This window comes from Aotus nancymaae, unplaced genomic scaffold (genome assembly GCF_030222135.1).
Source record: "Aotus nancymaae isolate 86718 unplaced genomic scaffold, 86718_ANA_hifiasm-v0.15.2.pri h1tg000155l, whole genome shotgun sequence".
Classification (NCBI taxonomy): domain Eukaryota; kingdom Metazoa; phylum Chordata; class Mammalia; order Primates; family Aotidae; genus Aotus; species Aotus nancymaae.
The window spans coordinates 1,732,382-1,755,832 of record NW_026988570.1 but is presented as its reverse complement, the minus strand read 5'-3'; the positions used below and the strand labels follow the sequence as shown (position 1 = coordinate 1,755,832).

At 44.2% G+C, this 23,451-nt stretch overlaps 1 protein-coding gene across 1 annotated transcript in view; it reads left to right on the top strand.

The window, feature by feature from the left end:
• The window catches only part of ACOXL (acyl-CoA oxidase like), a 208,185-nt gene that overhangs the window by 114,082 nt on the left and 70,652 nt on the right, over nt 1–23,451 (top strand). Inside the window, 1 exon segment of the mRNA XM_064371646.1 lies at nt 15,394–15,481. Within this exon segment, the coding sequence (XP_064227716.1) occupies nt 15,394–15,481 (88 nt within the window).

Below are 23,451 nucleotides of genomic sequence, written 5' to 3'. Positions count from 1 at the left end.
GCCTGGTCTCAAACTCCTTCCCTCAAGTAATTCTCCCTCCTTGGCCTTCCAAAGTGCTGGGATTACAGATGTGAGCCACTGTGCCAGGCCCCAAACTAGTTGATGGTGATCTGGTGATCACAGTCTGAGGGAGACTGCCCTGGCCAGGGGAGTTGAGAGGGGGTACAGGGCATGTCCTATATCTTGATCTGGGTGATTGTATGGGCATATGCACATGTAAGGAATCCTGGAGCTGGAAACTTAAGACTTATCTGTGCTATACATCTGACTCTATGTATTTTCTACTTCAGTGAAAACATTGACAATTATAACTTAAACATGTCCTTACAACAGCAGTCAGACAGATTGTTTGCATTACAGGCACTTTGTCTTTTCATATGAAAATGGAAATTTACAAGTGCAGAACAGGAGCCTTCAGCTACAGAATCTTCATACACTGACTAGGGGAAGAAGCAATGGCTAATGACAGCAGCTCTCACTTACCGTGTGCCGATCCTGGGCCAGACACCGTGCTAGGCACTTTTCAGCATCATGTCAAAAAATGGCAGTGGGTGCCCAGGCCAGCCAGCAGTGTGAAATCCAGATAGCAGGGTGACAGATGGTGGGGGTGGTCTATACTAGTGGCCAGGGTCACAGAAGCCTCGCAAGAGGTGAGCAGTGGAGGGCTGGCCCTGAACACAGGGAGTTGGGCCCTAGAGAGTCTGGACATTCTATTCACTGGGGAGGATGAACCCCAGGAAGCAGGGCCCCAGCAAGATAGTGAGGAAGGGCCAGTTATGGACGTTAGGCAAGTTAGCCAGCAAGATAAAGGGACAAGACAGAGCTCAGTTTCAGAAACAGGCAAATCTATGGGGACATGTGACAAGCTCTGGGCTCATGACTAAAGAGCATACAATTGAAATGACATTTTCTAGCTTACCCTACACCAGTTGCTTGTGAGTTTGACTTGGTGTAAGTGACTGGACACCATACTACAGTTTCTCAAAGTTCCCCCTGATTAGAGAGCGGACTTGCCCTGGGGTGAGGCATTACTGAAGATGGTGGTATTGGGGTGTGCAGGAATGAGCCTGTTATTCTATTTTGCCCAGTGAGCAGGCCCTCCTGGTGAGCTGGGATCACAGACATGTGTTGAGTTCCTGCCATAGTGAAGAGCCGTCCAGAACCCATTGTCTTGCCACAAAACCAGCAATCTTACTGCAGAACTGAGAAAAGGGACCCCACAAAGTTATCAGACCACACACCCTCACCATTTCTGCATAAACTCAGCCGTGGCAGCCAGACTTCTGCCTCCAGCAGCACAGTAAGGTGGGGACATTTCTGCCACTAGAAGCCAAGGGAAGAGCAGTGGCCCTTATTGGGGACAAGGCATTTAGAGCCAAGCATGCAGGTGACATGCATGATTAGGACATAGCAGAGAAGGGAGAGGGGAGTCAGATCCATCCCTATCAACGCCTTCACCCTCTCTCGGGGCAGTGCTAACTGCAGTCTGCCCACTTGTCAGCGTAGTGGCTTGGTGGTGGGAATCCATGGCCACTTACCTAGAATTCCACGTGGCAGCTCTCGGTGACCCGCTCAGATTTCTGCCCTTCTCTTCCTGCTTGCCAGCACCTTGGGCAGTTAGGTAGTCTGGTTCTAGTTTAGTTACTGTTGTTTAATCCCTGATACGGTTTCACTCCTTACTGGCAAGTATCTCAAACCTCTCTCCCTGCTGTATGCAAAGATGCTCACAAGTTTTCTTGAAGTTCTGAAAAGTGGGCGGACTTTAGTATTCCTAAGGGCTTAGCCAAAAATATAATTCCCTTAATGACAGTAAAATACATAAAAGTGCTTAGTTGAAACTTCAAATATACAGCTAAATAAAAAAATAAGGAACAAAATCACCTGTAAACACTTTTATTTTTACCAACCAGGTCCTTTTAAAAAAATGCAGCTTCCCAGTGGTTCTCTCTATGCCAGGCACTGTAGCAGTTCTGGGGTGTGAGGATGACCAAGACACAATTCCTGTCTCCGAGGAATTCTGGGGGAGGAGGGTGGCAGGGGAAGTGCAGGGAGAGGACATGGAGGAGGGAACAGGGGGGTGGGAGGAGGTACACACCATGAGGTGGGCTTGGTGCATAGGGACTGGGATGGCCATGAGATTGGAACTGAATCTGGAATGACAAATGGCAGAGCATGCCCTGTCCTATCATCCCCAGGCAGAGAGTGGGACTGACCTTTCAGGCAAGGCATAGGGATGTCAGCGACAGACTGGCAAGTTCAGCCTGAGCATCAAGCCAGTCAGTATCCCATTGGGTCACAGGCTAGAGAGGCTGGTGGACAGGGTGACTGGGTGGCAGGTGGGTCCACAGCCTTGTGTGCCGTGTGTGGGGCTGGGGACCTTCCATATCTATCTTCCCTGCAGAGGTCGTGGCCTGATCACATGGGAGTTCTAGGGAGAGCCTTCTGCAGTCAGTGCTGAGAGAGTGACCATTTGAAGGCCATAGTAACTAAAGGCCCAGAAGAGTGAGGATGCAGCCTGAGCTGGGGTGGTAGCAGAGAGGCTGGGGAGGTGCTGGTGGGACTTCGGGCATTGTGATGGGGAGCAAGCTGAGGGGGGAGTCAAAGCTGGGAAGACAGGATGCCATAGTGGAGTTGGAGACACAAAGCCCCAAGGAGCCCCAAATTGCAGTGGGGTTAGTGCTTCCCTTGCCAGTCCCTTCTTTACTGGATTTTCCCCAAATCCCTTATGGGGTAGGTTTTCTGCATGCTATACCCATCACCTCCCACTCGCAGCCCCAAGAATGCCTCCTGCAGCTGCCTCACGAGCCCAGCACCAGCTGAGCTGCTGCAGAGATTCAGGAAACAAAGATCTTGAGGCCTAATTTCTTTCCCATATTAAATGTACATTTTTCTGCCTTATGTCAGCTTTAAGCAGTCACTAAGGGCAGTCAGGTTCCATAACATAGTCTTCAGCTGAATGTGAAGATCATATTATTGAAACAAGATCTTTCTAGCTGACCATACTCCAAATGCATGCTTTGGTGCCTGTAAAATCTATTTAAGGCCTCCTGATTTTCCCCTTTCTATTCCTCCATCTACCAGGACAGTTAAGGAGGAACTTTCAAAATGAGAAAACTGTTAAGAAAGGGAAGAAGTATCAAACATTTATTTACACATCTGTTGTTGGAAATTACTGAGATCAATTTCAGGAGAGTAGAGTCCAAATGTGCGCTAAATGACCAAAGAGAATGGATCATCCGACAATCATTTTCTATTCCAAAAGTCTCAGTGATGAAAAGCGGACTCTTCATTTGACATGAAAGGAAAGAAGGAGGAGAAATTAGAAAGTAATATATTCAATTATAGAAGCCCTTTGCCAAGGCTTTGTTGATTTAATGTTCTGACAATTTCAGTTAAGCCTCAGCAGGGAAAAGTTTCAGAAACAGGTCAGATCAAACATGTATGGGTTCCCACTCCTGGAACTCTAATGTATGACAAAAATGATTGAGTCTTCACTAGGCATGGACTTTTACCATGGGGTCTGTTTATATTGCCAGGGCCCAGACCAGAGCTTAGAAGACAGTGTGGGTGAAAGAAGAGGCTACAGAGATCCTGTCAGGCCCTGTGACTGCCGTGCAGTGAGTGGCTGACCCTCTCTGCTGAATTTGCTCTATTTCTCTGCCCTCTAAATCCACTTTCTTTTTCTTTTTCTCTTTGTTTTTTTTTTTTTTTTGAGATGAAGTCTCCCTCTGTTGCCCAGGCTGGAGTGCAGTGGCATAATCTTGGCTCGCTGCAACCTCCACCTCCTTCCTGGTTCAAGCGATTCTCCTACCTCAGCCTCCTGAGTAGCTGGGATTACAGGCATGTGACACCACACCTAGCTAATTTTGTATTTTTAGTAGAGATGGGGTTTCACCATGTTGGCCAGGCTGGTCGCGAACTCCTGACCTCAAGTGATCCACCTGCCTCAGCCTCCCAAAGTGCTGGGATTACAGGCGTAAACCACTGTGCCTGGCCAAATCTATTTTCTTCTCCACTCCCACCTAGTGCCTCTACTTCTACTCTCACCACCCATCTGTGGGAGGGGCTTCCTTCATGTAGTCATTGATTGACCAGGCTCCCATGCTATGCTGGGTGCTGGGGTGGTCACAGTCCTGCCCTGATCAGAGCAGAACTCACATGGCAGCATGGCAAGTTACTGTGGTGGACCTGCCAGCTTGGTGGGAGCCCAGAGGAGGACACCTGAACCGCTCTGGGGAATGCGGAGCTGGTGGGAGGCTTTCTGATGAAGTGTCTTATGTTCTTGAAACGAGGAGGTGGTAGTCAGGTGGTGGAGGGTATTCTGGTGGAGAGAATTGCATGTACAAATATCTGAAGCAAGAGAGTGGCATGTGCTTTGGATACGGTTCAGGATAGAGAGCTGTGTGTGTGTGCACATGTGTCTGTGCATGTGTATGTGTATCTTTGAATGTACATTTACTGAGACCCTACCCTGCACCAAGCACCATTAAGCAAGATGATATTTTTGCTGCTGTGAACAAGATGGTCTGGTAGGAGCTCCCTTTGTGAACAATGATGTGGGCTCTCATGCAGCTGTGCTGAACCAGCTGTGTTGGAGCCTGGGGACCAGGAGGGCCAGACAGATCGTATTCTTTGGAGCCATATTTATCTGGGTTCCAGTATGTGACCTGGAGACAGAAATGGAACTCTTCTGAGACTCCTCTGTAAATGCAGAATGTCTTTCTTATACATGTCTTCGGTGCAGTGCTTGGCACATGGAATATCCTGGTTGCTGGACCCATTCATAGCATTATCAATGCCATCGATAATTTTGGCATTGTGTTTTTCTAGGAAAAATGTGTTGTGAATTCCAGCCTTGCACCTCAGGGGCACACCTCCCTAGACAGGGACTGCTTCGCCTGCTCCACCCTGCAGAACTGCCACCTGCCATGTTTTGAGCAAAGGGAGATTCTGGTGCAGAGAAGGCTGGGACAGGCAAGGGTGGGAGGGGTGTAGGTAGAGGAGGGGGCGATGGAGAAAAGCACATTGGACTTAAACTCTGACCTAGGCTGAGCATCTCAGTGTGTCTCAGAGACCAGACGAGAGGCCTGCAGCTGGCCCCCAAATCCAGGATACAGTCCTGTCTGAGGCATTGGGAGGACATTTCCTTTTCTTTCTCCATGGGAAATAAGCTGGAAACTGTGGACATCAGTTTGCCCTCTGTGTCCTTTCTCCCATATTTCCTTTTTCTCACATGTAGCAGGATGTTGAGGGAGATTTGTTTACCCTCCTGTCTTGGAATTGTAGCTCAGGTTCAAAGCTTAGGGCAAAGGTGCCAAGAATCCCACATTCTCATCTTAGAAGCCACCAGTGAACCGCCGGCTGCTAGGCCCAGCCCCCTTGCTGTCTGCGAGACTCTCCTTGAGGACCGGCCACATCTGCCCCTCCGTACAGAAAGAGGGCATCTCAGAGCTCAGGAAGAGAGGCTGTGGGTGGAGAGCGGAGGACCCTCTTCCCAAAGCCAAGCAGATGAAACCAAGTTTAATAGAGAAAATATCTAAAGATGAAAGGGAGGAATAATTAGGGGTACAAATACATGGGAGAGGAGTGAAAGTGGAGATAGTTGAATTAACCTAGGAAACAAGATAGAAAGAACACAAGGAAAAAGAGATAGAAATACAGGAATAAAAAGAAAAAAGAGATCTGTTTCTAGGGAATGTAAAAAAGAAAAAACTTGGAAGGACCAAAGAATACAGAAAGACAGAAAAACACAGTAAGAATGAAAAAGTGGTTACGTAAGCCCAGAAAAGAAGACGGAAAAAACTCATCTAGACCAGAGAGAGAGAGAGAGAGAGAGAGAGAGAGAGATGAAAAAATACACAATAGCTGCCAGGCGCGGTGGCTCACGCCTGTAATCCCAGCACTTTGGGAGGCCGAGGCAGGTGGATCACGAGGTCAAGAGATTGAGACCATCCTGGTCAACATGGTGAAACCCCGTCTCTACTAAAAATACAAAAAATTAGCTGGGCATGGTGGCACTTGCCTGTAATCCCAGCTACTCAGGAGGCTGAGGCAGGAGAATTGCCTGAACCCAGGAGGCGGAGGTTGCGGTGAGCCGAGATCGTGCCATTGCACTCCAGCCTGGGTAACAAGAGCGAAACTCCATCTCAAAAAAAAAATACACAATAGAGAACAATGTAAAGACATAATACAGAAAGAAAAATACAGGAAGGCTGGGCGCAGTGGCTCATGCCTGTAATTCTAGCACTTTGGGAGGCCAAGGCGGGCAGATCACCTGAGGTCAGGAGTTCAAGACCAACCTGGCCAACATTGGTCAACATGGCAAAACCCTGTCTCCCCTTAAATAAAAATACAAAAATTAGCTGGGTGTGGTGGCAGGCACCTGTAATCCCAGCTACTCGGAAGGCTGAGGCAGGGGAATCGCTTGAACCTGGGAGGCGGAGGTTGCAGTGAGCCAGTATCATGCCACTGCACTTCAGCTTGGGCAACGAGCGAAATTCCATCTCAAAAACAAAAAAAGAAAAAGAAAAATACAGGAAGGCAGACAAATATATAAAGACCCCCCCCACACACACGAAAGAAAGTAAAACAGGAAGAGAGACAGGAAGGTGGAGATGGGGCTGAGCAGATGAGGGATGGTCCCTTCCTGACCCTGGTGCAGGCAGGAGCGGGATTACATCTGTCAGGATACCCCTGAGGCAAGCAATTCCATCTGGAGGTGCTTCTGGGAATTCTGAGGAAGGCAGCCTTGTGTTCTTCAGCCAGTGCAGTCACAGAGAGGTATGGGCAGGACCCCCAGGGAACCCCAGGCCCCCCAGCCAGAGCCAACCAGGAGGCAGAGAGGGCTCCCAGGGGCCTGCAGCAGAGGGAGGTGAGGCCAGGTGTCACTGGGCTGGAGGTGACCATGCTGGAAGCCCAGGCCACAGGCAACACTTACTACAGAAAGGAAAGAGAAGAAAATGAGAAGGAGAACAAAAAAAAAAAAAAAGACTCTGTGTCCTGGGGAGATCTGGCTTGCAACATTTCCCATGACTCTGTGAGATGGTTACTGGCTGGGCAGTTCAGGGCTCACCCCCAAGAGCAGAAAGTGGGGAAGCAATCATTGTGTTGACCTACTTATCTATAACAATATTTTAGTGTAGGCGCACACTCCATATCTGTTGTTGAACTCCATATCTGATGGGCATAATGTAAGAAGGCCAGCACCTGATGTGTGTCATAGCTGACATCCAAGTGCAAAGACGCCCTTCTATCTGCCAGGTGGGAATGCAGTTATTGATCAGGACTGGACTCTTTCCTGCTGATGCCACATCTATGCAAAGGGAGATGAGAGGGGAAAGGAGAGATTTAGGAATAGACACAGTCAAATAATTCTAAGGACATACAAATGAATCTGGGGCTAAGTACAAGGGGAGGAATGATTTTAAACACTGCCTAGTGCAGGAGCCTGAAGAACTCAGAACGTGAACGCAGAAATGTTGGCACTGAAAAGGCTTGATGCATTCTGCAGAGGATCGTGCACTCCCTCAGGTTTCTGCTCATCCTGTTTTAATTAAAAAAATGGAATGTCCAGGGAGACATCTGTAGCTCTTGGACAAGGTATTGGGCTGGAAGTCTGGCATGAGGAAGGGGCCATCTCTGGGTCCAGATGGGTGTGGGGATGTGTGGGAGGAGGGGCCCATGGGAATTAACAGTGAGATGCAGAGCATGGTGCTGAGCTTTAGGTGGTCCTGGGTATGGAGAAGGATGGAGTCTAATTGCCAAGAGAGACACTGAGCCCCTCAGCATGGTGGAGGGCAGAGCGGGCACAGAACACAGTACTGGAGGAAGACATGGGCCAGACAGGGAAACTGAGGCTGTTGCAGCTGGGGAAGCCACCGCAGGGGCCTTAAAATGGTGTGCTGGGAAGAAGGACGAGGACACCCAAGATTTAGCAGACAAAGGAGGGACAGTCCTAGGCTGTGATGGTGGAAGGGATGTGGCTGGGCCAAGAGAACCTGGCAAGGACGATCTGAGCACTCAGTCAGTGAACTGCCACCTCAGGACCAGCATTTTGCTAGTGCTGGGCACCCTGGCCTCCTGTTGAACAGGTCAAGTAGGGACTGTGATCTCCTTCAATAATTAGGGGAGGAAGAATGTATCAGTTAAAGTGCTTGACCGCAGTGGTTTAAATAAATAGGGGCTTGCTGTTCTCCCTAGTGAAAAGACATAGGCAGCCCAGAGCTCACGCTGTGGCTCCATGACAAAGTAGGGATGGGACTCTTACTGTCTGTCCTCTCTGTCTCCAGGTTGTAGATTGAATTCTGTCCTTGAAAAAGATATGTTCAAGTCCTAACCCCCAGCACTTGTGAATGTGACCCTGTTGAAAACAGGGTCTTTGCAGATGGAATCAAGTTAAGACGAGGTCACCCTGGAGTAGGGTAGCCTTTAACACAATATGACTGCTGTCCTTATAAGAAAAAGAGCAAAGACTCAGGGAAGAAAGCCTTATGCTGGCAGAGGCAGCGATGGGAATGAAGCAGCTGCAAGCCAAGGAATGCCGGAGACTGCTGACAACCACCAGAGGCCAGAAGAGGAAGGAAAGAGCCTTCAGAGGTGGCATAGCCCTGCTGACAGATTGATTTCAGGCTTCTAGCCTTCAGAACTGAGAGAATACATTTCTGTTTTTAGCCACCAGGATTGTGGTAAGAGTTACAGCAGCCTCAGGAAGCAATATACCTCCATAGTGCAGCCTGTAAAACTGTTCCCAAGGTCACAAGGTGGCTGAGTTCCAGGCAGGTAGGTGCAGAAAGGACAAAGAGAAAAAAGGCCGTATCTTGTTACTAGGAAAACAGTAGCTTTTACAGAAGGTCTGCCCAGTAGACAACTGCCTATTCTCATTGGCCAGAGAGGTTACATGTCTAACCCTAGCTGCTAGAGTATGGGGAGAAAAGAAAGCTCATTGGCTGAGCTTTTTTTAAAAAACAAAAACAAAAACAAAAACAAAAAAAACAATTTTATAAAAATTGTTTTAAAAAAAATTTTATAAAAATTTTATTAAAAACAATTATATAAAAATTATGTAATATATAAATGTATAATAACGTATATTATATGTAATTTATATGAATTAAAATTAACCAATTTTAAATATACAATTAACCAGTTTTGACAAATGCATTTGTCATATAGCCACCACCAGTATCTGGATATAGGACATTTCTGTCACCCACAAAGTTCCTTTGTGCAACTTTGCAGCCAATCCCTTCCCCCATCCCCAACTCCTGAAAACTACTTATCTTTCTTTCATTGCAAATTTGCCTTTTTTTATCATGTAATACAAATGGACCGGCATGGGTTTGTTCCTCTTTATTGTGAAGTGGTACTCCTTTGTGTAGATGTATACAATTTCTTTACCCGTTAACCAGGTGGTTAGATATATGCACTGATTCTCGCCATTTTGGCTATTATGAATGAAGCTTCTGTGAACAATTTTATATTCAACTTTATGTGGACATATGTTCTTATTTATCTTGTGTAAATACCGAGGGGTGAAATGGCTGGGTTCTTCTGTAGGTATAGGTTTAACTTTATCAGGAATTGCTCAGCTGTTTCTAAAGTGGCTGTACATTTTACACTCCTACCAGTGATGATTTTGAGTTGCTCCACATTCTCACCAATGCTCCCTTTTGCAAGTCTTACCCATTTTAGCTATTTTAATGGGTGTGTGGTGCCTTCTCATTGTACTTTTAATTTGCATTTCTCAGTTCTTTTTCATGTGTTTATTTGCCATTCATTTTATCTTCTTTGATGAAGTGTTTGTTCAGATTTTTTGCCCGTCTATTAAACTGGGTTTTGTTTTCCTACTACTGAGTTGTAGATGTCTTCACAAATTCTGTACAGCAATCCTTTATTATATGAGATTGCACATATTTTTGCCTAATCCATTACCTGCCTTTGCATTTTTTTAATAGTGTATTTAAAAATCAGATTTTTAAATTTTGAAAAAATTCAAAATTTGTGTCTTATCTCACAAAATCTAAACCAAGGTCACTAAGACTTTCTATGTTTTCATCTAGAAACTTTGTAGATTTAGTGTTTGCGTTTAGGTCCATGATTCACTTTGGGCTAACTTTTGTATATGGTATGAAGTAAGGGATAAGGTTCATTTATTTCTTTGTTTTTTCATATGGATGTTCAATTGTTTTAGTGCCATTTGTTGTAAAGATTGTTATTCCCTCATTCAATTACCTTGGTACCTTTGTAGAAAATCAGTAGACCATACACCTGTGGCTCCATTTCTGAACTATCTACTTTGTTCTATTCACCTATGTTTCTATCCTTACCCTGATACCATACCATTGTGTTTATTATAGCTTTATAGTAAACCTTAAAATCAGGCAGTGTGAATCCTCCAACACTTCTTTTCTCAAAATGGTTTTGACTATTCTAGATCCTCTGTACTCTCATACAAATTTTCTAATTAGCTTGTACAGTTCTACCATACACACACAAAATAAAGTCTGCTGGTGTGCATTTTGATTGGCATTGTGTTGCATTTATAGATCAATATGGGGAGAAGTGACCTCTTAGCAATATTGTGTTCTCTAGCCTGTGAACGCAGTATATAGTTCTCCTTTCTTTAACTGGTCTTTTTAAAATTTTCTTCTGCAAGATCTTTTCATTTTCATGTGTAGATCTTGCACTTTATAAAATACAATTTATAATGTATTTTTGTATATCAATCTTGTACTTTGGGCCTTTGTTTAAATCAGTAGTTTCAGTAGCTATGTTGACAGAAAATGGTTTGGGTTCTCGGATCATGCAGAAAGGAATTCAAGGCAAATCACAGTGCAGTGAGAAGAGACCATCAATTGATATCTACTCAGTTTCAGAATAAGGCATCCTCAGAAAGCAAGAGGAGTGTGCCATCTTTGTTTTTTGTTGTTGGTAGTGGTTTTGTGTGTGTGTGTGTGTGCGCGCGTGCGCACGTTTGTGTGTGTGAGATAAGGTCTCCCTCTGTTGTTTAGGCTGGACTGCAGTGATGTGATCATAACTCACTGCACCTTGACCCTCCCAGGCCAGGTGATACTTCCACTTCTGCCTCCTGAGTAGCTGGGACTACAGGCACACACTACCATGCCCGGATAATTTTTGTATTTTTTGTAGAGATGGGGTTTCACCACGTTGCCCAGGCTGGTCTTGAACTCCTGGGCTCAAGTGATCCACTCACCTCAGCCTCCCAAAGTGCTGGGATTATAGGTGTGAGCCACCACGCCCAGCCCATCTTAGTTTTAAACTCTTCTTATATAGGGGTCTTATCTTTGTAAAGGCTAAGCTAAGCTATGTCTACATGTGGGTGGGCTGACGGCATGGCAAAATTTACTATTCTGTTGATTTAAAGAAAATTATCCTTGTATTTTTAGTGAATAAGTATATCAAAGCATAAATATAATTATCTTTAAATCATATATTGTTATGGATATTGAGACATCTGGACTTTCCATTGTTGTAAGATTGTGTCCTTTCAGGTACATTTAAGCTGTTTTCTCAACTGTAAACATCTCATGACTGTGGTTTGTGACTGGCAAGGAATGTGCCTTGCTAGTTTTAAGATGGAATTTATTTTAAAATGATGTCACCTTGGCTCTTCTGTGCTCCAGTTTCTGTAACAGCTTTATTATATATTTCTTAGTCTGGGTGTAGTGGCTCACAACGGTAATCCCAACAACTTTGGGAGGCCAAGGCTGGCAGATCACTTGAGCCCAGGAGTTTGAGACCAGCTCCAGCAACACAGCAAGACCGTGTCTCTACTGAAAATTCAAAAGAGTTAGCCATGCATGGTGTTGTGCACCTGTAGTCCCAGCTACTCAGGACGCTGAGATTGGGAGGTTTGCTTGAGCCCAGGAGATTAAGGCTGTAGTGAGCCATTACCACACCACTGCAGTTGAGCCTGGGTGACAGGAGTGAGACCCTGTCTCAAAAATAAATAAATAAATAAATAAATAAATAAATAAATATTTCTTAAAATTTTTCTACATAGACAATCATGTCTTTTTGAATGAAGTCAGTTTTACTTACTCCTTTTTGTTTGTTTTGGAGTTTTTTTGAGACAGGGACTCACTGTGTTACCCAGGCTAGAGTGCAATGGCATGATCATGGCTCAGTATACCCAGCCTCAAGCAATCCTCCCACTTCAGCCCTCTGAGCTCTTTGGCCCCCCTAAGTGCTGGGTTTATAGGCTTGAGCCACTGTACCTAGCCTACTTATTCCTTTTTAATCTCTGCCTTTAATTTCCTTTTCTTGCCTTATTGCCCTGGTTAGAATCTCTATTTCAGTGTTGAAAAGAAATGCTGATAACAGACCCTCATCTTCTTCTTTAACTTAGGGGGAAAGCACTCAACCTTTTACCTTTAAGTATGATGTTAGCTGAGATTTTTTGCAGATCCTCTGCAGGAAAGTGTTTTTAATTGGCTATATTTTGCTGCCCAAATCTATTTGAGGCTTTTTAGGAAAAGAAGGGTGAATGGATATGGGGAAGGTACTTTTTTATGCGTTCAGCTCTGTGTCTTACCTGTGTGATGCTGTATCTGGACATAGGCATATCTTTTCATTCAAAGAGTTAAATATGGGATGTTGTTGATATTAAATGTGACCATGTATGATCATGCATCTTTATAAACAGCATGCTTGGGAGGGGCAGGTTTTGCCAGGGAACTAACTCACTCTCAGTCCATTGGGAGGCAGTGTAGCCCATGGTTAGGGATGTGGGCTCAGAGGCCTGGGTGCCCTGTTCCAACTCAGCTCTGCAACCCTGGGCAAGTTACTGAACATTTCTGTGTTGCAATTGCCTACCTATAAAATGAAGATCTTAATAAAATCTACTGCCACGGCTTCTGAAGACTTAATGAGCAAATACAATTAAGTGCTTAAAACAGAGCCTGTTTTCTGGTGCATTTTTAAGGAGGACTTAGTTTGCATAAGGCTATATTTACACACAGGTTTTCGGTAGCAGGCTTACTGTCTGAAGCAAAGAACAACTATATCGTTTTTTAAATCCTCTCCTGGAACTTTGTATTAAGGTTTTTTAAGATGAGAGGGTTGATTTCTGTTGTTTTACAATATTGTTTGTATAATACATATATTTTAAAATCTTGTGCATTGCATGGGCAATTAGAGGGTTATAATGGTTGCCAGCGATACTCTTGAAGTTAATGCTGCCTCTGTACTTGGAGGCCAAGCCAGAATTTGACCTTCTGATGTGTTCATTTTGACTACTAGACAACAGAATGGTGTGTAGAGCCTACACTGCTCCATCAGTCCATTGGGTGTGAGGACCACTGTGAAGCCCCCAGTTGGCTTTAGCCTCTTATTTCCCACAAATAAATTCTAATTCAAGGGGACAGAAGCTTCTCAGTCGGTTGGTTTCCTGTTCTAGGAATGCTGCCTTTCCATCAGCATGCCCTAAGACCTGGGTGCTCTCCTTCCTGCCTGGGGTGGGTCTGAAGGTGGGGCCAGGGAGCCTCTTGCCAGCAGGGTTGAGGTTGTACTTGGCCTGCTCCAATGTCATACAGGAGCACCAAGCTATTCACATATAAGGAAAAGCACTTAGGAGCTGGCTGGCAGGCCTTCGAGGGGGCTTTCCTCTTCACTTGAACTTGTGTTTTTTTTTCCCTTTTCCCTCATACTCTTTGAGGAGTGCAGTCACAGCAAGCTTTGCACAGGGCTTTCGGCAAGGTTTCCCACCCAAAGTCCCTTCTTCAGGCGGGGTCTGCATTGTACAGCTAGTTGTCTGTCCCTGGTTTTCTTTTGATCAGGCCAATGAAAAACTTACTCTACACATTGAGTTAAAAAAAGTAATTAAAAAGTGCCTTTGATTCTATTTGTACACGTCAGCACAGTGTTTTATTCTTCTCTGCCACCCATGCAATGGTGGGGGATATTTGGTGCATGATTAGGAGATTAAACCGTATTAATTGGGATTTCCTCATGGTGTCCTTTACAGTGGGATGAGTAGGGCTTCAGCATCTCCTTCCAGAACTTCCAGGAGTGTCTAGCCAGCTCTTGTCCTCCCCCTGCCAAGATGTTCTCAGGCTGTTACCTGAGAGTTGCATGCATCCGCCACACCCTTTCAGTTGTAATTGTGACACCAGCGCAGAGATATTGATTCAGGGAGCAGACGTTATCCTTTCCCTCGATTGTCATGAGATGTCCCAGTTAGCTGTGGAACCCGAGGCACCCATGACATTGTCCTCCACACTGTGCCTGCAGCCCCAGGTGATGTTGCTGAATTATACATGGGTAGAGGCTTTCGGCAGCGCTGTTTTTCCACTGGAGCACAAAGCACTGTGTTACAGGAGGGATTTTACATGTGGATCTCCGGGCCCTGCAGAAACCGCAGAGCTACAGGGAAGCAGGTCATTATTTAACTGAGAGAGCCCATCAGGGTGTGAGTTTAGTACAGATGAGAAGCAGATACATTGAGTGTAACTTTCTTTTTGAGTTATTTCCTTGAGCAAAAAAAAAAAAAAAAATGCTAAAAGTTTAAATATTAAACCCATGTGGTTTTCAAAACAAAGAAAGGAAAGAAGGAACAAAGAAAAGTCTTACGGGCCACATTTAACTCTCCTCTCTGATCAAATAAGAATCTGAGACCGTCAGCTCCTCCTAAATGACTGTAATTAACTGGTTTTGTGGTTCGGTATCTTTCTGTTCTCTGCGTTTTCTTCATTCTTATTTTACTCCAGTTATATTAATGTTTCCTCACTTCCCTTCAACTAAAATACAAAGCAAAGAAATAAGACTCCCTTCATTAGAGTGATTGAAAGATCATCTCACACAGAGTAGATGCAGAAAAGCTATTTGTCAGACGCATAAATGACATCCCTTCATTGTGGATCCTGTCTCCGGGTTTATGTTAATTCCTCACATACATCAAACATGGCGGCTACCCGGTGCCAATTCTTGAGACACAGCAGATGTTCAAGAAATGCTTTGGAAACAAATGGAAACTCCTGACTGCAAGGGAAGGAAGGAGGGAAGGTGGGCTGGTTATGTTGAGGATTAGATTCAAGTAGTTCGCTCTGGTATTTTGAATTCTTCAGGCAGTAAGTGACCGAATCAGAACAGCCTCACTTGATCTGTGATGCGTTCTCCCTTCATGTGTTTCTTTAACTTGTGACCTCCATTAGTATAAATTAATGTAAGCATGGAAACAGGACTTGCTCTACACATATGACATTTATTCATCTAACAAGCAGTTTTTGCAGGTCACAGAGGCCAGCCTACAGAAGGTTCTGCACTGTGTCCATGCTTAATGTACTGAACATTTGGATATTTGCCATCTGTCTTGCTACTAAGTTAGACTCTGTCACAATATCCTCAGTGGTGATTTTTCTTCTGTCGATTGGACAGGTGATGACCAAGAAGGAGGATTTTTTCCATGCCTGGAACTCATGTCTGTACCACCTGGCTTCTCTGTCTCTGGCACACACTCACCGAGGTCAGTTGGTTCCTGTTGAATATTTGTAATTGAGTGACTCAGGGGTCTGCGGGTCCCTGGAGACAGCTCTGCAGGGAAAGGAGAGTCCCCACATACAGAGAAAGGACAGTCTTTGTGTTGAATACAGGGCCCCAAATAACTTACAGAGATGTGAAGCTTGTGGTAAATCAACTTTCAACTTACTAGAAACACTGACCATATGACACCCTCAAAGCGTGATGCTAAACCAGTTGGGAACTGCTCACTTAACACAACTTGACAATCACACACAGCACTTGACAGGAGCCAGTTGGCAAAATGCCTGGCCCTCAGAAGTGGCCCTCTGCCCGACCACGATCTCATTCCTAAATTGGAGGGTGTGCACACAGATAAAATGAGGGCGTTTTAACAGGGGCCCTGCCTGAAGAATTTTAAGTATCAGAATTACTTAAACCTAATCCTCAGATTAGCAGGAAACTGGGTCAACCTTCTAAAGCAGTGGTTCTCAACCAGGGGCAATTTTGCAATGTTTGAATACTTGGCAATGTTTAGAGACATTTTTGGTTGTCACACTGAGAGGGTCAGTGCCACTGGTGTGTAGTGGATGGAGGCCAGGGATGCTGCTGAACATCCAACAGGGCACAGGGCACTCCCCTGCAACCAAAAATTATCCAGCCCCAAATGACAGTAATGCTGAGACTGCGAAACGAATATTCAGTTTGGCTTCAGTAGACCAAAATAGCAAAATAAAATGAAACACTTAAAACCAAGTGAGATTCATGACAACTTATCATTGAAATTATTGTTTAATTTCAAGAATCATCTTTTTGTTTATCATCATGTCCTGCCTGCCTGGGGGGAAAGTGTTAAAAGAGAAAGGCCAGGCATTCGCCGAGTTGATGGCTTTATGGGATTTTCAGCACACTGGGTCGCTGCTGGCCCTGGGAGGACTGGGTTTGGTCTCTCCACAGCTTCCATCTTGGGCACCATCTCATGGGGTAGAGATAGGAGCTCCTCAGTGGGGTCAGGGCAGGTGTTATGGCCAGGAACCTAGGAACGTGCCTGCATCCAACACAACCTCCCAGACTGACCATCCCCCTTCCTCCCTAACTGGGTGGTCCCAAAAGTGCCTGTGATTCAGTGCCATATGACTATAGCTGCAGAAAGGTATGGGAGCCTTTCTAAGAGCTCTGATGAGAGCTGGATTGGAATGGGTGGTTTGGTCTCAGACTGAGCCCAGCTTCTTCCTTCCTTCTAAGGACCAGCTCTTGGGACCTTGCACCTTTGGATGAGCCTCCTAACACAGGGCTCTGGAGTAAATGTGCTGAGAGCACAGGTTTCTCATAGGGACGGGAAGCAGGGGGTTCATGGGAATACCTCCCCAGAGACTGGTCTTTTCACACAGTGACCACACTCTGAAATGACCATGACCACATTAGCCTTCCTGATTCTGATTGAGTTCCACTTTCTGCTTCCTGGGACATGGAGGGGGAGCAAGGAGAGGGACCAGGAGCATCAGGGACAGGGTGAAAGATTCCCTCCCCTATGGGTCATGAAGGCACAGGATTGGGTTCCCTCATTTACAGACTCAAAAATTTTAATTTATTGCCCACCCACAGTATACTAGGCTTAAGGAAACTGACTTATCTTAATTGAACTCAAAAGTAAATAATATATAAATCTGAATGCTAGTTTATTCATCAGAAATAAAATCCAACGCCAAGGCATTAGTACATGCCCTATCTGTTCTATGGGCATATCTTCAGAGAGAATTCAATTGTAATTAGGAGGTTGCAGCAGGTCACACTATCAGGACAGCTCATGCCCTCAGGCCTGCCTGGAGGTCTGAGTGACCCCTGTGACCTGCTCCAGACCCTGGAGCCCAGAGGGTGTGTACTTCCCTGGACTATCTTGTTGCACTCAGCATGAATCTCCCTCATTTAAGAAATTAATGTAAACTACGCTTCTTCTGTTGATGGGTTATTTCTTCAGATTTGCTGATCAGGCTGAAACATGTCTGGGGTATGAAACAGCACTCGAGACACCCTGATTGAAGGCGAGTGTGTCTTGGGCCTTCTCATTCACTGTGAGTAGACATGCTGGCTTCACTCTCAGGGGTGTTTTGGCCCAAGCTCCTCCCTCTGGGCCCTTGTGTACTGACCACAAATATCATCCTTCCAGGGACATGAGAATGAACTATATGGGCTCCAGGTAAAAACCTTCTAAACATTCAGAGAAGTGATTATGTTTGAAAAGGGAGGAGGAAGTCAAAGAATCACTCCACAATTAACTTCACCTTAGAAACATGATAGTTCAGGCTGCACAGCCTGGTTGCTGAGAGCATAATAGAGCTTAGTGAGGACTGAGGATGTGGGCTCTGGAGTCAGGTCACCGGGTTCTGATCCTGGCTTTACTTCTATCAGATGTGTGACTGTGAGTGAGTTACACACCCTCTCTGAGCTTCCTCATTTACAAAATGTAGAGAACATGATATTTACCTTGTGGGCACAATGCCCCAAAGCTCTTCCCCAAAGCTCTTACCTTTGTATCTGGCTCATCATTAGTGTTTAATAAAACCTTTTTGTTACCGCTAATCACTACTCTATGAAAACCTTAATTCTTATCACCAAAGTAGAACATTTCAACCTTGTTCCTTAAAGGGAAGAAAAAGAGGAAAATGAAACAGATTAAGTCTGAATGTATGAGGTCTTCACACCAGGAGGAAATATCAAGGATTTGATGATGCCACAGTACAAAAGAAATCCAGATAAACTCTGAACCTTTTATTGGTGCATAACCACAGTAGCACAAATGATTATTTTCAGGAAATTGGCTTCAGGTTCAGTGTCAGATAAAGAGGACTTAGAATTATAAAGAAAGTAATGGAAGAAAAATCATAAGAATTAGTTTAATGACAGCCTTTAGAAGGCCCAGGAATGTTTTGAAATCGAGAAATCCATCTGTAATGAGGTCTGTACAGATATAGGACGGGTCCTAAAGATAAGGATGCACTGAACATAACACTAGCCAGTAAAATTTCACCAGCGTGTCATTACATTCAAATAGCATGTTACCCTCTGGCAGAGGCCTCCAGGGCATGGGAGAAAATAGAAGGAGCCCATCTATCTTCAGTGACCAGACCCGGATGTCGCCTTTGGAGCCTTTCGAAGGATTACAGCATAGGAAGGAAGAGAAGGATCAATCTGTTAAAGCACAGTCTTAACGTCACCCCAGATGACAATGAACTCAGAATTTGGCCAAGTGGAAACGAGCCTTCTGGCATCTGTCTCCATTTGTCACCTGAAAACTAGGGAAAACCATATTTGAAATAAAAACGTTAAGCAGTCTCTAGTGGTTTCTGTAGTGGGATGTAACTATTACAATGATAAATCGTTAGTTTTCTGTGATACACATTTTTATCTTGCCCTAGAAAGTGCAGTTCTGAAGGTTGGTGCTGTCTGAACCCCTAAGGTTGTACCAATCGTAAACAAAAAAAGGAGAAAGGAGGCACTTTTACTAAATAAATTGCATCCACCACTTTCCAGCTCTGTGCAGAATTGTCTCTCGCTTTTCTCCTTCTCGAAGCTTGTGAGTAGTTTTCGTTATGCAGCGGAAAGTCCCCTTTCTGGTTCTTAACAAAGTGACTAATAATTTAGAATGTTCACATTAAGAGCAGGTTGTAATTATAATTAGAATATATAATAATGTGGATTTCTGCCTGTCAGGGATTAATTTCAGACTCCTCTCAAGGATGTATTTGTTTTGAAACAAGACTTTTTTTGTTAATAAAAACATGATCGCATGCATTATTAAAGCATTATTTCTGTATTTTATCCATTAGTGCTTGTTCCAGTATTCTTCCTGGGATCAGCTGGAGCTGTTCTTTATATAAACAACATTCACCTTGATTTAGTTTTGGCTTTGGCATTCATCTTCTAGGAAATTATAGAAATATCCCTGCCACCTCCTTGAATGTGCATTACATTATGTGAGCTTAGATAAACAAAATGCTTAACATCAACCGCTAGTCCTGTGTGAATCTAGGTACTTGCCCCCTTTTATTCATCTAAACCCAAGATTGTGGAGGACAAACCCGAGTTGGGGTAGAACCAGAAGTTGCAAGTCAACACTTCTCATTCTTTGACTATTGGGTTTCTGTGGTGTTTTTCTGTTTCTTCTGGAGGCGGAGGCCTGGAGGGGAGGGGAAGAGTGGGAAGACAAGAGATGCTAGTTGGCTATGATACCTGTGTGCCTTCCTCTCCCCCAGCACCCATCTTCTGGTGTGTCTTGCTTTAGAGCAGTCTCCTATGGCCCCACACAAGTGGCCTGAGGGAGGGAGGGAGCCTTGGGCACCACTGCTCCTGCTTCTGCCCCTGTCTTTGTTTAGCACCCATTAAATAGGTCGGCAGTGGAAGCCAGTAAGAAGGTCTGTTGAGCCAAGAATAGGCAGATGGAATTCACCGCTGGATCTCAGTAGACCTGGCATCTCAGAGGCCCCAACATTGGGGAAGGGAAGGAATGTCCCCTGGCTTCATTTTCTCTACCTCAACCACATGGCTGAATCCTAGGCCTATGAGCAGTGGCTGTGGGCAAAAGGTGAGCCTAGGAGTTGAGGGTCACCATTTCACAGAGTGTGTGATGGCCAGGAGCAGCCTGAGGAGTCAAGGGAGTTCAGGGACACTGGGTCTCTGAAGTTTGAGGTCTGGAAATCCAGGAGCTGGCCAGACATGGAGGAACCTGAAAGTGATAACTCACCTGACTACCCTCAAGCACAATATTGCCTCGAGGGAGAGAGATGAAGGTGGTGGCCAATTGGAAGTCGGAGGGAGGTGCCTGGTGAAACGGAGACTGGCAGAAGTAGGAGCATGGAGGTTGCTTGTGCTAACATCAAGGAGGGCTCTTAGACAAAAAACATGAGGACATTCGACTGGATGGAAGCACTGTAGTATGTAAAAATTTGCCAAGTGTCATGGCTCATTGGCCAAGAGACATGGGAAGAGAAGGTTGAAGAACACAGAGCACCCGACAGGATGGTAGCTCTGCGGAGAGCTCCCCTCTGACATCCCGCAGGTTGCGTCCATTGGTTATCATGCTGGGGTTTCCTCCCGAGCTTCTCCATCTCCCCACAGCCATGTAGTTGAACTTCAGGTTTGGATCAGCTGGGCCCTAAGAAGACCCCAAATGCTGTTTTCTGAAAAAGTGCTGTCACACCCCTGAACTTCCGAGCTTGTCCCTGAGGAAAGCTGTCTTTAGAGACTTTACTGACTCACTCTCCTTTGAAGGAAGTGACAAATTCTGGGGTAGTTTTTATCACCAATGACCTGAGGACTCTGTTGCAGTGGAGAGAAGGGGAGGAAAGGCAAAAGCAAACTCTGACACCCCAATGATATGTGTTTTATGGAGGACTCTCAAGAACAGAAGTTAGTGGCTGTATTTGACCTGATCCTAATGAAATGTCACCCTTTGAGCCACTTCTAATGGCCATCATGCAGCCGTCTGTGTACTCATCACAGCCACCACAGCCGTCTCCATCTATAGAGCATTTTCTCTTTGCTAAAGTATTACCAAGTGGTTGGCCCTTGTAATTTGTTTAATCTCCACAACAACCTTGCAAAGCCCACTGAGAAAACTGAGGCTCGGAGGGGTGAACAACTGCCTGGGGTCACACACTAGTGAGCTGTGGCATTTTGACTTTGTCCCCAGGGCCAGCTAACCCTACAGCTTTACCCAGACAGGTGATGGAGCTCCTCAGCCCCATCCTTTAGGGCTTTCCTTCCCACAGATGAATCCCAGAGAACGGAATTTCTGGTGTTCTTGAGTTTTTGGAAGTCTTTCTTTGTGTATTTATTTATAGTAAAGTTAGCATGTACTGCTTCCTACTACCTTACTGGGTTTGCCTCTGAGCAATGCTTCTTATTTTTTTCTATTTCACAGCGTTTCTATGAGGACTAAATGAAATTACACGTGTGAAAGCCCTAGGGCCATATAGCGTAAAGGAGGCCCTGTGCAAAATGTTAGGGACAGAGCAACTCTAATCCCCCACTAGGCAGTGAGGAAGGGCCCACTGCCTCCTCAACTTTCATCTGAGGAAACTGAGGCACAGAGAGATTACTAAGTTGTCCAAGGTCACACAGTTAAAAGAGGCAGAAGGAAGACTCAAATCCCAGCAGACTGCTACCATCTGCCCATGTTGCAGGGCTCCTGGTGCTTGTTGGAGCTGAATTTGGAAGCTCATCATTTCTAAAGAACCAAAAAATAAAATAAAATAAGCCCTTCCCACTTTTTAAATGTGTTTTTGCTGTTTTGTTTTGCACTCTGTGATTTAAAAAAAAAAAATTGTACCTTGTATGATGGATTGCAGAGATCTAGTCTACAGCCCCTGCTCATTTAAAATCTTCTAATATCTAAGTAGTTTCAAAATATAGTTACATTAGTACCCGAGTTGATGGGCAAAAGTAACACAAAAAGTAAAAAAAAGAAATGACTTGCACCAAGTATACTGTATTTGTGAGTTTTCCACTGGGAACAGGACGGAGAATAAGACCTTCTAAACTGTGAATAAAAGTAGAAGCATAGGAACTCTTGACTTATCATAGACACTCTAGATAGAATTTTGTATTTAAAAATATTATTCCATACCACATATTGTAAAGTTAAACTTGTTTGCAATAAACATAAATTTAAATGTAGGTTTTAAAGGACAACGTGTTCTAATCTCACAAAACATTTAGCAAATAACCTTTGAGCTCACATGATCCACCCACACAAAAACCAAAATGAACTACAGAAAAAAACATAGAAAAAGCAACTGTCTGTTGACAACCAGAGTTTCTTTCAGCTCTTCCAGTTTTTCTTCTATAAATAATCTGTATGTTTCAAATGTGGCCATTTTCTATAAAGGTGCCTCCTGGCATGTTCTTATTTCAATGTGTCTTAAAAACACGAATTAAATGTGTAAATCATGGAAACTATTGAGTTTTTGGAGAGGAGATCTTTAAGATACATGCTATTTAGATACCAAAAGTGTCAAAATGAGCATTAAGATGATGTATTCTTTCTTCAATGCATCTGTTTATCTTTTGTGAAATCTCAAGTTTGATAAATCACCAGAGTTAAAAACATCATTTTTAAGCTATCATAGATCCCAAGTGCCAGGAGGAAAAATAGTGCTTTGTCTCCTCTTTATGAATTTGCTTCTCTCTTTGCCTATGACTTATGAGATTTTATTTGCAGAGAAAACATAATGCTCTATTAACTTGAAAATGATGGCTTTTACTTAGAAACATGAGAACCACAAAGAAAAAAAAAGCAGCATTTGTCCTCTGAGATGTAATCATTTAACAAGTTTTGATATCTACTTAAAGTGGCACAGAATGTTAGAGGGGGAAAATGATCACAAGATAACTAAAAGTCAGATTTTCACCAGTATTTCACCTTTGTCTACTGACATGTAGAATCTCAGCTCTGGCATATCAAAATGGATATTGAATACTTGGTGGGGAAATTTTATATAACATTAAGTAGAGATTGGTGGCACCTATCTCTTGCAATTCTTTTTTGCTCCTGAAAATCACTCAGAAGTTCTCTCTTTGTTGGCCACTTGGAAAATAAAGTAATTCTCATGGATTTTTATAATTATGGGTGAAAATTCTTCTGTGTCCAGGAGTGCAGCAAAAAAGAACTTGTAGTAGAGATGGCTTCTAACCAGTTCTTTCTGTGAGCTGAAAGATTAAAGTGCATGAATCACATAAATTGGTTAGTCTAGAAAACATAACATAGCAGAGAAAAACGGCTTTTAAAAATGTTCGAAACAGCTGTTTCTCAGTATGTAAACCAGTTTCTTGGTAGGATAGATATTAGAGTTCTTTGCCTTGTGCATATCTTATCATTCTTCAATCCTAAGCAGTTTAAGACTAAATAAATTTTATGCAAACCCATTCTAGGCCATGGGCATGCAGTTGAGTTTTTCTAGCAATTGTGCTATTTTAACA